This window comes from Vulpes lagopus, chromosome 7, assembly GCF_018345385.1.
Source record: "Vulpes lagopus strain Blue_001 chromosome 7, ASM1834538v1, whole genome shotgun sequence".
Lineage (NCBI taxonomy): Eukaryota > Metazoa > Chordata > Mammalia > Carnivora > Canidae > Vulpes > Vulpes lagopus.
In genome coordinates this window covers 52,380,421-52,396,006 of record NC_054830.1, presented here as the reverse complement: position 1 = coordinate 52,396,006, position 15,586 = coordinate 52,380,421, and the positions used below count along the sequence as shown (strand labels likewise).

Below are 15,586 nucleotides of genomic sequence, written 5' to 3'. Positions count from 1 at the left end.
GGAATGTACATCTTCCATTGGGTCTTGATTACAAATTGCCACATTGTTCGCCAAGAGAAAGAATGTCCTTTCATTTTTATTCTTTTAATTCAAAATGAGAGGCTGAATTGGTAGTAGCAGCAGCAACATCATGGCTAGCATTTACTGAACATGTACTATGTACTGTTCAGGTACTGTTGAACAGGTACTGTTCCAAGCACTTTACATGTAATAACTCAGTTAATTCTCATAGAGACCCACTGAGAAAGGTGCTATTATTCCCATTTTACAGGCGAGGAAATTGAGGCATGTGGAGGCTAATTGACCTGCTGTCAGAGGGCTCAGTAACCAATTCGGGGTCCCTGGAGGTCTTCCTAGGACTCAGGGGTAGGCTCTGGTCTACTCTGGCATGTGGAGGCTAATTGACCTGCTGTCAGAGGGCTCAGTAACCAATTCGGGGTCCCTGGAGGTCTTCCTAGGACTAAGGGCTCTGGTCTCCTCTTCCATCAGAATGCCTGCACTAAGATCTGCTTTACAGAGTGGGCTTGGGCCTAAGGTTTTATATGAAGAAAGAATTCTCAGGCTAAATCCTAAAAAATGCTTGCAGAGCCCTGGCATCACATCCTCACATTCAAATCATGAGACTGAGACTCGAGACCATAAAATCTATGCATTTTCTCTAGACAGAGGAAAGAGAGTGGTTGGTGGGCCCAGTGGGTTTATCTGTAGCCAACCTCCTCATGGACTGGAAAGGAAGCCACTGCCTTCATTAAAAAGTACAATTGAGGGCAGCCCAGGTAGCTCAGTGGTTTGGCATTGCCTTCAGCCCAGAGCGTGATCCCAGAGACCTGGGGTCAAGTCCCATGTCGGGCTCCCTCTATGGAGCCTGTTTCTGTCTCTGCCTCTCTCTCTCTCTCTCTCTCTCTCTCTCTCTGGTATCTTATGAATAAATAAATAAAATCTTTAAAAAAAATAAATAAAAAGTATAATTGACCCCTGAACAACACAAGGGCTAAGGACCCTGACTCCCCACACAGTTGAAATCTGCCTGTAACTTTGGACTCCTTCAACCCTTAGCTACTAAAGCCTACTGTTCACTGGATGCTTTACTGAAAACATAAACAGTGATTGATATATATTCTGTATCTCGTTTTCTTACAATAAAGTAAGTTAGAGAAAAGAAAATGTTATTAAGAAAAGGAAGAGAGGGGTACCTCAGTGGCTCAGTTGGATGAGTGTCTGACTCTTGGTTTTGGCTCAGGTCATGATCTCAGGGTCATAAGATTGAGCCCCGAGATGGGCTCCTTGCTTGGCATAGGGTCTGCTTGAAGATCCTCTCTCTCTCTCTCCCTTTGCCCCTTCCCCTGCTTACAGACTTCCTAAAAAACAAACAAACAAACAAACAAACTTTTGATTGTGGAAGATTACACATAAGAATACTGTAGAAAATATGGAGCATATAAGGAAGTAGAAAGAAGAAGAAAATCATCCTTTGCTCTGTCACCCAGAGATAACCACTAAATATATATATTAGTGTATTTCCTTACATTTATTCAATAAATATTTATTGAGCACCAACTATGTGCCAGGCTTTGGGATGGATACTGGGGGCATTAGCAACCAACTATGACTCTTTATGCCAAGCTTAATTTTTTAAGTAATTGAATTAGAGAGTATATACAAAAGTTGTCCTCTTTTTATACAGCCTATAATTCTGTAATACCTTTCATAAAAAGTAATTTTGATCTCAGCTCAGTCCTTGATCTCAGGGTCATGAGTACAAGTGCCTCATTAGGGTCCATACTGGGCATAGAGCCTACTTAAAAAAAAATTATGTATTATGAATATGTCCTAGAGAAAGCTAAAATAATGTTCATTTGCATGTTGATGGGAGTTGTCCCTGGCAGATAGAATTTGGAGCAATTTTTGCTTTCATTTTCTGTATTGTTTGATATTTTGCAAAATGCAATGAAAAAGCCTTTTTTTTTTAACATTGATTAATCTTATAAAATACAGAAAAGAAGAAAACAGGAGCGAACCAAAATCCTCTATCTCCTGAGATAAACACTGCTGTTGTAATCTTGATGTATTTCCTTTTTTCTCTGTATCTAGCCGAGATCACATATGCACAGATTTTAAAGCACAGTTAATCTGGCTTCCTGGAAATTTAAAATTTATCCACAACTGAGCAAGAGCTTCCCAAGTACACTGAGGGACCTAGGCATTGCCAGAGCCATCTTGATCATTCTAAGGAAAGGGGAGTCCTCTGGACCTGAAACCAGGAATTTCTTGCAATGCTGACCGGTCCAAGAGTGCAAACAAGACTGTCATTCTTCAAGTCTTGATCAGGCTCCTCCTCCAGGCACTCTTAGGACAGTAAGGACCCAGGGCTTGTCCATCAGGAGCTCAAGATGGTTGGAGAGATGGACACCACCACCACTGGCCCTCATGTCCACAGTATCAAGCACAGTTAATGCTATATAACTCCAGATGAGGGAGGCCAAAGATGAGTGTGACCCGGGGCAGTTGGAAAAGCCTTTCTACCTCTTAAGCTTCAAGATAAAAGAGACAAATGGGAAGAGCCTTCCAGGTGGGAGCAAACAGTCAGCATGATGTTGTGGGAACACTGAGATGACACAGCTTTGTGCTTATAATATGATACCTTGGATGATCTTGTCTTACTTCATGAAAGCAGCAGTGGAAATGATTTATCCAAGATGACACAGAAAGTTTGTGGCAGCTCTCCTATGCCTCCCATCCCCCAAAGAGCTCTCTTTCCTCCAGGTCACACTCCTCACATAAGCTAAATTCTGAGAACCCCAGAACCAATGTATTTCAGGCTTGTTCCAGACCCAGGTTCTCCTATAGCTTCTATTTGTTCCCTGCAGAGAGCAGTGATGAGGATCAGCACTCAGGACTAACTGGAAAATGTCAGCCAACTCAGGGGGGCTGGACACCCACCCCAGGGACAGCTAACCTGGTAGACAATAGGCCTCACCATTTCTCCTTTGCCCACTCAGCTCACTGTTGAGTTTCTCAGTGGGATTGAGCATGCCTATGTGTGGATGTTCCTCACAGCATGGTTTATTTTTTATTTATGTATTTATTTATTTAAAAAATTTTTTTAAAGATTTTGTTTATTTATTCATAGAGACACACAGAGAGAGAGAGAGAGGCGCAGAGACACAGGCAGGAGAGAAGCAGGCTCCATACAGGAAGCCTGACATGGGACTTGATCCCGGGTCTCCAGGATCACGCCCCAGGCTGCAGGTGGTGCTAAACCGCTGCGCCACCGGGGCTGCCCCTATTTTTTTTTTTTAATATTTTATTTACTCATGAGACACAGAGAGAGAGAGAGAGAGAGAGAGAGAGGCAGAGACATAGGCAGAGGGAGAAGCAAGCTCCCTGTGAGGAACCCAATGCAGAACTTGATCCCAGGACTCCAGGATCATACCCGGAGCCACAGACAGACACTGAACCACTGAGCCACCCAGGCGCCCCTAACAGCATGGTTTACAGTGAGGCATCAGTAGCAAGCAGCCTAGTGTCCAACAACAGCAAAGTACACCCTCTCTTGGCTACAGCTCTGTTATTCACATATCTCTGAAGTGAAAAAGAAAGATGTCAAATCATATGATTGTCTGATCTCATGTATACCCTGTAAAAATTCACACATATGTGGTTATAAATAAGGCTGGAAGGAAAAATAGCAAAATGTTAGTAGTGGTTATTTCTGGATGGTTAAATTATGGGTGATTTTTATTTTCACTTTTTTGATCTGTCCTAACTATAAATATTATACAATGGGCATGTTCTATTTTTACAACCTGGAGAAAATTTTGGCAAAAATAAAAATTTTAAGTAAATTTTGGCCTAAATGCATTTTAGGAAGAAAAGAGCATGGGGGAAAGAGCCTGGATTAATGCCTAGGACAGAACCTAGCACACATGACATGCTTAATAAATGCTGACCTTGAAGCTGAAGTTGAGTTCTGGGTTCTATTTCTGAAGATAAAAGCCTGGGTGGCTCAGTCAGTTAAGCATCGGATTCTTGGTGTCAGCTCTGGTCATCATCTCATGGATTATGTGATCGAGCCCCTAGTCAGTCTCCTTGCTCAGTGGGGAATCAGCTCAAAGATTATCTCCTTTTGCCCCTCCCACTACTCATGCATGTGCTCATGCTCCTGTGGTTTCCCTCAAATAAATAAATAATTTTTTTTAAAAAAAGTGATTAGGATTGTAGACTTTGGTGACAGATCTATCTGGGCTTTGGAATTGCTACTTATTGGCTGCGTGACCTTCAGGGAATAATTTAATTTTGTGAGCTTCAGTTTCCTTACCCATAAAATTGGGAGGGAGAGATACTAATAACTTCTGCACAAGATTTCCATAAGGATCTAATGAAATATTAAATATAGTTTAATATAGTTCGTGGAGTGCGTGGGTGGCTCAGTCAGTTAGGCATCTCCCTTTGGCTCAGGTCATGATTCCCAGGTCCTGGGATGGAGCCCCATGTCAGGCTCCCTGCTGAGCAGGGAGTCTGCTTCTCCCTCTCCTTTACCCTCTCCATCTGTGCATGCTCTCTCTCTCTAATAAATAAATCTTTAAAATAGGGACGCCTACGTGGCTCAGTGGTTGAGCGTCTGCCTTCAGCTCAGGCCGTGATCCTGCGGTCCTGTGTTGGAGTCCCACATTGGGCACACTGCATGGAGCCTGCTTCTCCCTCCTCCTGTGTCTCTGCCACTCTCTCTCTGTCTCTCATGAATAAATAAATAAATTTTAAAAAAATCTTTTAAATAAATAAATAAATAAATAAGTAACTTAGTTCTACATAGATACCTAGTAAGTGCTCAATAAATGACAACTCTTGACTTTGAAGGAGGCCCAGGTCCACTCAGACCCTCAATTCTTTGTCAGGAAACCAACCACAGTCACCTTTGGGTGTGTGGGGGGAGTCAGACACAGTAAAGAGAAAGTACTCATAAGGCTGTCTTGCCTCTTGAAGACTGCCCGGCTCACCTCCAGCACAAACAAGGACTGTGCTTACTTTTTAAGGCTTTGGCTAGGTGGGAGATGGAAGCTGCCCTGGGGTGCTGTGACGGGATAGCTAACTAAAGGGGGGTTATCTCCACTCAGGTACTGAGCATGAGGAACCAGACCTCTTGAAGGATGAGCTTCAGCTCTACGGAGGTAAGTCATTGTCCAGTGGCTTTGGAGAAAAGAATTACACAAAGTACATGAGGCCTTTGGGCTTTGTTGGACAGAAACAAGTTTATGAGGGTGTTTCATAGCTGAGAAATGCTAGAAAAATATCAGAGTTATGTCAAGATGAATGGTTAGAACACTGGTGGATGGTGATGGGGGCAAGCATTTTCTACCATGGTGAGGCTGTCCCAGATTCTCTTCCAAACTATAACCTTGACTTGTAAGGTGACTTAGGTCAGTCACCCAATCTTTCTGCGCCTGAACTTCCAGCCAGCAAAATGGAACATGATTAGTACCCAGTGTCTTGGAATAGTGGGCTGTTTACAGGGGTACAGGAAAATTGAGGATCCGATTTCTAAAAAACTCATGTTATGGAATAATGATCTCCAGGCATCATGATTATTACAGCAAGGAGATACAAACATTATGGCACTTGGCTTGGTAGCACTTTGATGAAATGAGAACAATTTGTAGGAATGAGCCAGTTCGCCAAAAAGCCTAAAAACTGCATATTGCAGACAAGAAAACCCATTTAACTTTGTTTAATCCATGGGGCGCCTGCCTGCCTCAGTTAGTACAGTACATGACTTGTGATCTTGGGGTTGTGATTTTAAGCCCCATATTGGGTGTAGAGATTACTTAAAAAAAAATCTTGATTTTCTTTAATCCAATATTTCTATGCCCCTACCTATGTAGTCTCCTAACACCTGATAATAACCCAAGAAAACCAACAAGAAACACATACACCTTCTAAGAAATGTAAATGAAATATTTTAATTTCTGCATCAAGATGTTACCCATGGCTGCCTCTGGGTGGTAGCATTGTGAGTAATAGTTACACTGTTTTATTTGGTTAACTGGATTTTCTAATTTTCTTTCCTTCCTTTTTTTTTTTTTCTCACAAAAACAAGTATTGCTTGGTTTAGAAAAATGTTTTTAATTACTCAGGTAGTATAAGAATAATTTCACTGGGTGTAAAATGAGAGAGAGAAACTGTTACATTTACAAATATTTAAAAATGTTTTTGGGGGTGCGTGGGTGACTCAGTCAGTTAAGCATCCAAATCTTGATTAGGGCTCAGGTCATGCTCTTAAGGTCGTAAGATCGAGCCCTGCATCAGGTTCCATGGTCATTGAGGAGCCTGCTTGAGATTCTCTCTCCCTCCATGCCACTCTCAAATAAATAAATAAATATTTTTAAAAAATGTTTCTTGAGTGCCTGGCTCATTCAGTCAATGGAGCATGTGACTTGATCTCAAGGTGAGTTCAAACTCCACATTGGGTGTAGAGATTACTTAAAAACAAAATCTTTAAAAATATGTTTTTCTCATCATAAAAGTAATTCATATTTACTGTAGAAAACATAGATATCACCACAGATTTGTGAATTACTCCCTCCCCCCCACAAGACATTGGAGCTTCTTAGTAAATTACATTCTTGGAGTTGGTCTCATTTCATCTTTTTCTAGTAGGTATGTACCCTCCATACCGTCCACCCTTAACTAACTTGCGGATAATGTTTTCTATTTGCATAGTAGCCCTAAAACAGTTCAGCATGCTTATTGTCATGCGCTGAGTGCCCCCTTCTGGTACTATGTCCTGGGGCTGACCTGAAGGATGGAAAGTGTGCAGGCATAGTGACTGCTGCTGGTAGTGGCTATACGGGGTCCTGCCTGCCCTTGAGTGGAAGGATTGGACAGGCCAGGAGAGAGGCCACCAGGAACTAGAATAGTCACCAAGAATCAGGATAAATGGGGTGGGTAGGCCACTGTAGACGAGATTAATGGGGAAGCTGCAGCTTGGGACAACTACATAAGGCTCACATCAGCCTCAGCGGCCCAGACAAGGTCAACACTCAGGGTATGGGGCTGGGGTTCCCAGTGTGCAGCCCATCTGCACCAACTCAGAGCCTAGTGGGGCTGAGTCCACGTGCCTGGGTGTCATCACCTGTATCTTGCATAGTCAAGAACAGGCACAGGTTGCAAACTGGTGACCACATGTGTGCAGATGTGTTTTATGTCTCATAGAGTCATCTTATTGTTATTATTATTATTGTTGTTACATTTCATCAACTCATACTTTTTCACATTTAGACATCTCAGAAATCAGGATGCATCTTAAAATCACTGGCAACTTATAATTAAAATTGGCAGTGGCTTTTCCTTACATAGTGATATGTGAAATAATGTCATGTCTCACAAACAATGACATCTTGATTCCATGGACTACAAGAGTTGCCAGCCTTTCTTATAATCAAGATGTTGTTGTAAAAACCTGGATTTCTGGCTTCTCGTGGGAATTTGAATGACCTATAAACACTAGACAAGCATTCCTACAGTGGCTGGTGGGTGGTGGCTGCCTTACTCCAGTCACCCCAGTTACACGTAAAGTCTCTGAGTGAGATCCACCTTCCCCACAGTGTAACTTATCTCCACCCAGAGGATAAGGGATATGTACATGATAACTGATTTTCCTCCCATGTAGGTTCCCCTAGAGAAGTGGTGCCCTCTGGAGAATCAGGTAAGTGTCCACTTAGGGGAAGGGGGTTGTCAGTGCTGATGATGGGCAGTCTGGGCACTGTTAAGGCACTAATTTTGGATTTCTAATTTCCAGGACTCCGAAGAAAAGGCTCTGACCCAGCAAGTGGTAAATACACAAACTCCAAGAGGAGAGGGGGAGGTGGCCTGGATTCCAGGGGGTTAGGACAGGGTCAGACAGCCTGAGAGGGCAGGTCAGTCACAGCAGAAATGACAGCACCAGCCAGAGCATCACCTTGATTCTGGAAAGAGATCTCCAAGGAAAGGAAACAGAATGCAGACTCGGGCCTGGCGAGGAGAGGAGTGAGTGGAGGTCCCAACGACAGATACCCCTACCTTCACAGCTTTGCTCTGACTGGTCCTGCGGTGAGGGCCCTCTGTCCTGGGAAGAAGAACCCAGGAGAGTCAGTCTCAGGGAAGCAGGGAAGAGAAAACCCCACCTGTCCTCCTTCATCAATTTCAACACTCGTCTCTCTCTTGTTCTTAAGGAGAAGTAGAGGCCTCTGAGTTGAGAAGACTGAATATAAAGAAAGATGGTAAGGAAATAAGTTCCCCAAAACTGCTTCTCTTTGGTCAGATTTCTACAGGGAGAAAGTCCTCTGGTGGCCTAGAAAAACAATGATCATAGCCCACTTCTGTCGTGTGCCCTACTTGCAAACTCCTCCACTTAGAATCACCTCAGGAAGGTGATACAATGCTCACTTTGTGCAGATATTGAAACGAAGGCCCAAGGATGGAGTGTGACCTTTCAACTAGCAACTGGCATAACCTGGCCTCGAACCCTGGTCCTGTGTCGCTTCTGCTATACAGTCACAGGGATGATAAATGCTCCCCTCTAGCCCTCTGGCCATGATGGGGAGTTGGAAGTGGGGTGAGGAAGCCTGAGGTTAGATTAGCCTGGACTCTAGGGAAGGAGCCATGAGAACTGGAAGGAGCTCCATTGCTTTAAGCCTGGAGTCCATGAGGGCTTCACGGGGGAGGACGGGAAAGGGACAGGAGACCAGGGTGTTTTATGAAACAAATGGCAGTTGTCCTAGAAACATCTGGGGTTGTTGCAAAGGTTCACTTTCAGGGAGTGGGAGACCTTGGTGTGAGTCCCTGACTCTGCCTCTGTCCAGCTAAATGAACCAGATTTTTTATTTTTTAAATATTTTATTTATTGATTTATGACAGACATAGAGAGAGAGGCAGAGACACAGGCAGAGGGAGAAGCACGCTCCTCGCAGGGAGCCCAATGTGGGACTCGATCCCAGGACCCCAGGATCACGCCCTGGGCGAAAGGCAGGCACTAAACTGTTGAGCCACTCAAGGTTCCATGAACTAGGGTTTTACAACTTTCCTGGGCCTGTTCTTTTTGATGGCTGCATAGTGTTCCATGGTATAAACTTATTTGTCCAGTCACCCTCTGATGAACCTAGATGTGTCTGATTTTTTGCTGTTACTGTTGTTGCACCAAATACCACTACATTGGTATAAGATGGAGATTCCCAAAGTACAGGACATGACATTATACTCCAAAGTAAGAAGGTGATTTCCTTTTCTGCTCTCCTTCCTACCGCAAAATCTTAGTCCAGAACCCCTGTATCTTTTTTTTTAAGATTTTATTTATTTATTTATTCATGAGAGACACAGAGGGAGAGAGAGAGGCAGAGACACAGGCAGAGGGAGAAGCAGGCTCCACGCAGGGAGCCCGACATGAGACTCGATCCTGGGTCCCCAGGATCACACCCCGGGCCGAAGGTGGTGCTAAACCACTGAGCCACCCAGGCTGCCCCCAACCCCTGCATCTTTTTTTTTTTTTAATTAATTAATTAATTTATTTATGATAGTCACAGAGAGAGAGAGAGAAAGAGAGAGAGAGAGGCAGGCAGAGACATAGGCAGAGGGAGAAGCAGGCTCCACGCACCAGGAGCCCGACATGGGACTCAATTCCGGGTCTCCAGGATCACGCCCTGGGCCAAAGGCAGGCGCCAAACCACTGCGCCACCCAGGGATCCCAACCCCTGCGTCTTTAATGCTACCCTGACCCTTGCTCAATGCCCTTCAGACACAGACAGCAGAGCCTTCTGTAATCACAACTCCCTGGCCGAGTCAAGGGCCCTTTGTTCTCTCCACAGTGACTGGCCCAGCGCCTGGCAAAGTGCAGGAGGGCCTTAGTCACAGAGCACACCTGAACACCTGCCCAAGTCACAGAACCTGCCCTCAGCTCCTCACCATACTTCTGTGAGCGATGAGAACCCACCAAGGCACTTCTGGCCATTGGGCCCACAGAGATATGTGCACAGAGATTCATGTGTAGTGTTATTTGGTGCAGCAACAGTAACAGCAAAAAAATCAGACATCCGTAGGACAAATAAATTAAGTTTATACCATGGAACACTATGCAGCCATCAAAAAAAACAGGGCGGATCTACATATGTTCTGAGATGGAAAAATGGCCCTGATCTATCCATGAGAGGAAGAAAGCAAATGATAGAGCTGCAGCTGAACAAACTGGTCCTGCTTTTCTTAAAAATTCAAGTACAGTTAACAGATAGTGTTATATTAGTTTCAGGTGTACAATATAATGATTCAATAATCCCACACATTTCTCATCATAACTTACTCTTTATCCCTTTCACCTGTTTCACCCCCCACCCCACACCTCTCCTCTGGTGACTATCAGTGTGTTCTATTTAAGAATCTAGGTTTTTTATTTGTCTCCTTTTTTTCTTTGTTTGTATGTTTGTTTTGTTCCTTAAATTCCATGTATGAGTGAAGTCATATGATATTTATCTTTCTCTGACTGACTTGGTTCACATAGCATTATACCCTCTAAGTCCATCCATGTTGTTGCAAATGGCAAGATCTCATTATTTTTATGGCTGGGTAATATTCCATAATATATACATACCCCTTTTTTCTTTATCCATTCATTCATCAATGGACATGTGCGTTGCTTCCATAATCTGAGTGTTATAAACAATGCTACAATAGACACAGGGGTGCATATATCTTTTCAAATTAGTGTTTTCTTTTTCTTTGAGTAAACACCCAGTAGTGGAATTACTGGATTGTATGGTAATACATTTTAAATTTTTTGAGGAACCTCCATAGTTGGTTTGCCACAATGGCTACAACACTTTTCATTCCCACCAACAGTACATGAGGGTTCCTTTTTCTCTACATCCTTGCCAGCACTTGTTATTTCTTGTCTTTTTTATTTTAGTCATTCTGACAGGAATGAGGTGATACCTCATTTTGTTTTTCATTTGCGTTTCCCTGATGATGAGTGATGTTGAGCATCTTTTCATGCATCTATTGGCCATCTGTATGTCTTCTTTGGAAAAATGTCCCTTTATGTTTCTGCCCATTTTTATTCGGATTGTTATTATTATTGTTGTTGTTAAGTTATATAAATTCTGGGGCACCTGAGTGGCTCAGTTGCTTAAGCATCTGCATTCAGCTCAAGTTGTGATCCCTGGGTCCTGAGATCCAGCTCCCCACCAGGCTCCCTGCTCAGTGGGGGGTCTGGTTCTCTCTCTCCCTCTGCTGCTCCCTCTGCTTGAGCTCTCTCTCTCTATTTCTCTGTCGAATAAATAAATAGATAAAAGTTATATAAATTCTTTATATACTTTGGATATTAACCCCTTATCAGATATGTCATTTGCAAATGTCTCCTCCCATTCCAAAGGTTGCCTTTATGTTTTGTTGATGGTTTCCTTCACTGTGCAGAAGCTTTTATTTTGGTGTCATCCCATTTGTTTAATTTTGCTTTTGTTTCCCTTGCCTCAGGAGACATATCTAGAAAGAAGTTGCTATGGCTGATGTCAAAGGAATTGCTGTCTATGTTTTCTGCAAGGAATTTTATGGTTTCCTATCTCACATATAGGTCTTTCATCCATTTTGAATTTATTTTTGTGTACACTGTAAGAAAGTGGTCCAGTTTCATTGTTTGGCATGTTGCTGTCCCGGTTTCCCAATACTATTTGTTGAAGAGACTCTCTTTTTTCCATTGAATATTCTTGCCTCCCTTGTTGATGATTTTTTTTTTTTTTTAATGATAGTCACAGAGAGAGAGAGAAGCAGAGACACAGGCAGAGGGAGAAGCAGGCTCCATGCACCGGGAGCCCGATGTGGGATTCGATCCCGGGTCTCCAGGATCACGCCCTGGGCCAAAGGCAGGCGCCAAACCGCTGCGCCACCCAGGGATCCCCCTTGTTGATGATTAATTGACCATAAAAGCATGGCTTTCTTTCTGGATTCTCTATTCTGTTCTATTGACCTATGTGTCTATTTTTATGCCAGTACCATACTGTTTTGATTACTATAGCTTTATAGTATATCTTTTTTTTTTTTTTTTCATAGAGACGCAGAGAGAGAGGCAGAGACACAGGCAGAGGGAGAAGCAGGCTCCATGCAGAGAGCCTGACGTGGGACTTGATCCAGAATCTCCAGGATCACGCCCTGGGCTGCAGGCGGCACTAAACCGCTGCGCCACCAGGGCTGCCCTATAGTATATCTTTAAATCTGGGTTTGTGATACCTCCCTGCTTTTGGTTTTTTAAATGTGCCTATATATGCCTGGAAAGGTTTTGACAATCATTGCTTGCTTTTAAGGAGGGGGATTAGAGAGAGAAAATGGGGCCTTATAAAACTTGTAGGCTTGACATATTTGCATTTTTTACAATTGCATGTAATATTCATTTGACAAACAAAATACTGGGCAGTCGTGCATGCCTGGCAGTGCTTTAGTTTCTGAGCAAAATCCCTACCCACCAACCTACTGAGGGGAACAGAGAATAAATCTGTTTCACATTTTTTCTTTTCTTTTCTTTTCTTTTCTTTTTTTTTTTTTTTTGAGAATAAGTGTAGTAATAAAGATATAACAAGTTGAGTTGTGTCAGTGTTAGAAAAATAATAAAATGAGATAAAGCCTGGAAAGGAATGGGGCTGGGGTGCTTTCTTAGTTGGGCCACTCAGGAGCGGTGTGTCTGAATAAAGTCACATTGGAGCAGAGGCAGGAATACTTTTAGTAACAAAAAAAGAGAGAGAGAGAGAGAAAGAAGCAAATAGTAATTCCCCACCTCTGCCTTTACAGATGAGTTTTTCCATTTTGTCCTGCTCTGCTTTGCCATTGGGACCCTGCTGGTGTGTTATCACTATTATGCAGGTAAGGGCCGTGGGAACAGGTCGGGGGATAGGAGGGTTCAGACTTGCAGGCTGACTGTTCTCTCCCCTGCTGCCCTGGCAGACTGGTTCATGTCCCTTGGGGTCGGCCTCCTCACCTTTGCCTCCCTGGAGACTGTGGGCATCTACTTTGGGCTGGGTAAGCTCCCCGCAACCCCCCACACACAGACTTTTTAGGGGGAGTGGCTGGACTCCCACTGATGCTCACCGGGGGCCAGAAAGCCACAACCTAAACATTTTTTTAAAGCTTTCCTTATGCTCATGTTTTCTTCCTGACCACTTTCGAGGTCACTGTGAGGTCGTTGGCAAAACCCTGTGGAAAAAAATGGGCAGCTCCACAAAAATGCAACAAAAACAGTTTAAAGCGGCAAACAAACAGAATTAGCTAGCAATGGAAAACAAGGCAGTTCATGGAGTGGGGTCCTGAATTCACTGAGTTTCCTGGCACTGTTATTGCTGTTCGAGGTCATTGTTTTTAATAATAATAACTCCAGTACTATTATCTAAGCTTAACCTGGCTGCCTGAAATTCCACCATTAATCCTTGTTTGTGTGGGTTAGGCCTTTGTAAGGGGTGGCAAGGGGGGCGGGGCGGAGGTAGAGTAGGTGGGTGGCCCTGGATCCCTTGCTGGGGCAAAAAGCTCAAGCTCCTTTCTCTTTGTTTGTGAGCAGTGTACCGGATCCACAGTGTCCTGCATGGCTTCATCCCCCTCTTTCAGAAGCTTAGGCTGATGGGTAATGTTTGCCTACTTCCTATGTTCACCTTCTTCCTCCCTATCAAAGTCTTCGGTTGCAATCAAGGCTTATTAGCCTATGGGAAACAGCACAGGGCCTGGAGTCAGGGGCCTGGGTTCAAGGTCTACCCCTGCCGATTGACCAGCGCTGGGGCCCAGGATCATCTTTTAGCCTCCATTTCCTCCACTGGATCATGTGTGTAATAATACCCACTACACAAGTATGTGATGCAAACCATGTGAGGAGGAATGGATGCAGAAGTCCTTAAGTGTGGGACACAGTGGAAAAGTGAAGGGAATCTGGGTGTTCCTCATTCTCTCATAGAACTAACCCAAATGCTATTTTTGCCATAATTTTATTTGCCTACTAGGTGTGCTTCAGTCATGTTGCAGTTGACTGATGAGGGAGCCGAGGCCCAGAGAGGTGGAGTGACTTGCTGAGGGTCACAGAGCTAGTGTGGCTGGGCTGTGCTAAAGGAGATCTCTTTGTTTCTGACCAGCAGCTCTGTGCCTACCGTTGCATCTCAAAACTGAGAGGCCAGGGGGTTGTGTGGCTCCATGCTGGGGACATCTGTCTCCTCTAACCCATTTAATTCATAAAGGGGAAATTAGTTGCAGTCGCTGTGGGTCATGGAGACCCATGGCTTCTAGGGTGACCACATGATCCCAGCTGTGAGGACTATTTGGGCATGTGGGGATGATGGTGGAAAGGAGGCCTGGCTGCCTTCAGAATCCCATGCGATCCTGTGGGCTTTATTTTCCAGGGTTCAGGAAGACTGACTGAGGCCAGTGCGGGGCTGGCAGCCATGCTGGGCCCCAGCATGACCACCACTGCATTTCCTGAGTGCACGAGGGCAGAGCCACATCCTGGGAGACACGCAGGCTGGCCAGTCTAGAGCAATAAAGAGAGCACTTTTCCTTCCATGTAGTCTGAACGTTGGCACCAGCCTGGACCCAGGTATCATTTGGGCAGCACTGGTGTGCATTCCAGCTGTCAGGATGGAAGGCAGAGGCAAGGTGCCAGGCCTATGCCCTTCATGGTTTCCTGGATCAGCAGGAGGATTCTAGGATGTCACTACTGTCGGGAGACAGTACGAGACCCCTGGGCCCCACAAGCCGTAATCCGTGTGGGCTCCTGATTCCTTTCAAATCCCCAGGCCATCCAGGTGAGCTCTAAATCTTGCAGAGTTATTCGAGGAAACAAAGCCCACTGCCTCGAGGCAGGGAGTCATCATGCCAGGCCTCTAGGGTGAACCTGATACAGGCGAGATGTTGAAGACGAAAGCCACAGCATCAAGGCATCTTCTCTAGCCCCATCACCTACTCCCAGACCTGCTGCCTTGGATTTCATCAAGATTCAAATAAAGGTTTTCTTTCCTGGACTAAGAGTCAGCTAAATGTTCCTTCAGGTTTCTTGAGCATGACAACACATTTGGAGTCTCCTTTGACCCCATCTAGGCAGGGAGTGCACCTTGTCTATTGGGTAAAGTATAAAAGAATAAAAGTATAACCCCTCATTTTAGGTCCAAGATTCAAATTGTACAGGTTCAGAAACAGGGTTTTGCAAACATTCCTTGAAAAGATCTGGGGCCATTCGGTACTCTAAGCCAAACAAATACCAAAGGGGTGAAATAGGAGCATACATATACAGAAACCCATTGCAAACTTGAGTTGCATCAATGGAGGTATAGCATCTAAAGGAGGTGACAGTAGATCCTACTTTATTTTATTTTTTTTAAATTTTTATTTATTTATGATAGTCACAGAGAGAGAGAGGCAGAGACACAGGCAGAGGGAGAAGCACGCTCCATGCACCGGGAGCCCAACATGGGACTCGATCCTGGGTCCTCAGGATTGCGCCCTGGGCCAAAGGCAGGCGCCAAACTGCTGCGCCACCCAGGGATCCCCTAGATCCTACTTTATACAGCTAGTCCACATCAACAGCATGTATTCAATTCCAGACTCA

General features: G+C 44.3%; 1 protein-coding gene across 3 annotated transcripts in view; it reads left to right on the top strand.

Moving 5' to 3' along the window:
- Positions 1-15,103, top strand: part of TMEM40 (transmembrane protein 40) — a 33,252-nt gene extending 18,149 nt beyond the window's left edge. Inside the window, exons 4-11 of one of the 3 annotated variants that reach the window (XM_041763088.1) lie at positions 5,115-5,168; positions 7,667-7,702; positions 7,796-7,828; positions 8,208-8,255; positions 12,799-12,870; positions 12,952-13,026; positions 13,559-13,621; positions 14,385-15,102. In XM_041763088.1, coding sequence (XP_041619022.1) covers positions 5,115-5,168; positions 7,667-7,702; positions 7,796-7,828; positions 8,208-8,255; positions 12,799-12,870; positions 12,952-13,026; positions 13,559-13,621; positions 14,385-14,404 — 401 coding nt within the window. In that variant the 3' untranslated portion in view covers positions 14,405-15,102. Of the gene's footprint in view, positions 1-5,114; positions 5,169-7,666; positions 7,703-7,795; positions 7,829-8,207; positions 8,256-12,798; positions 12,871-12,951; positions 13,027-13,558; positions 13,622-14,384 lie in introns of all 3 variants that reach the window. The other 2 variants (XM_041763087.1, XM_041763089.1) reach the window with 2 other exon arrangements.
- Positions 15,104-15,586: the final 483 nt, after the last annotated feature.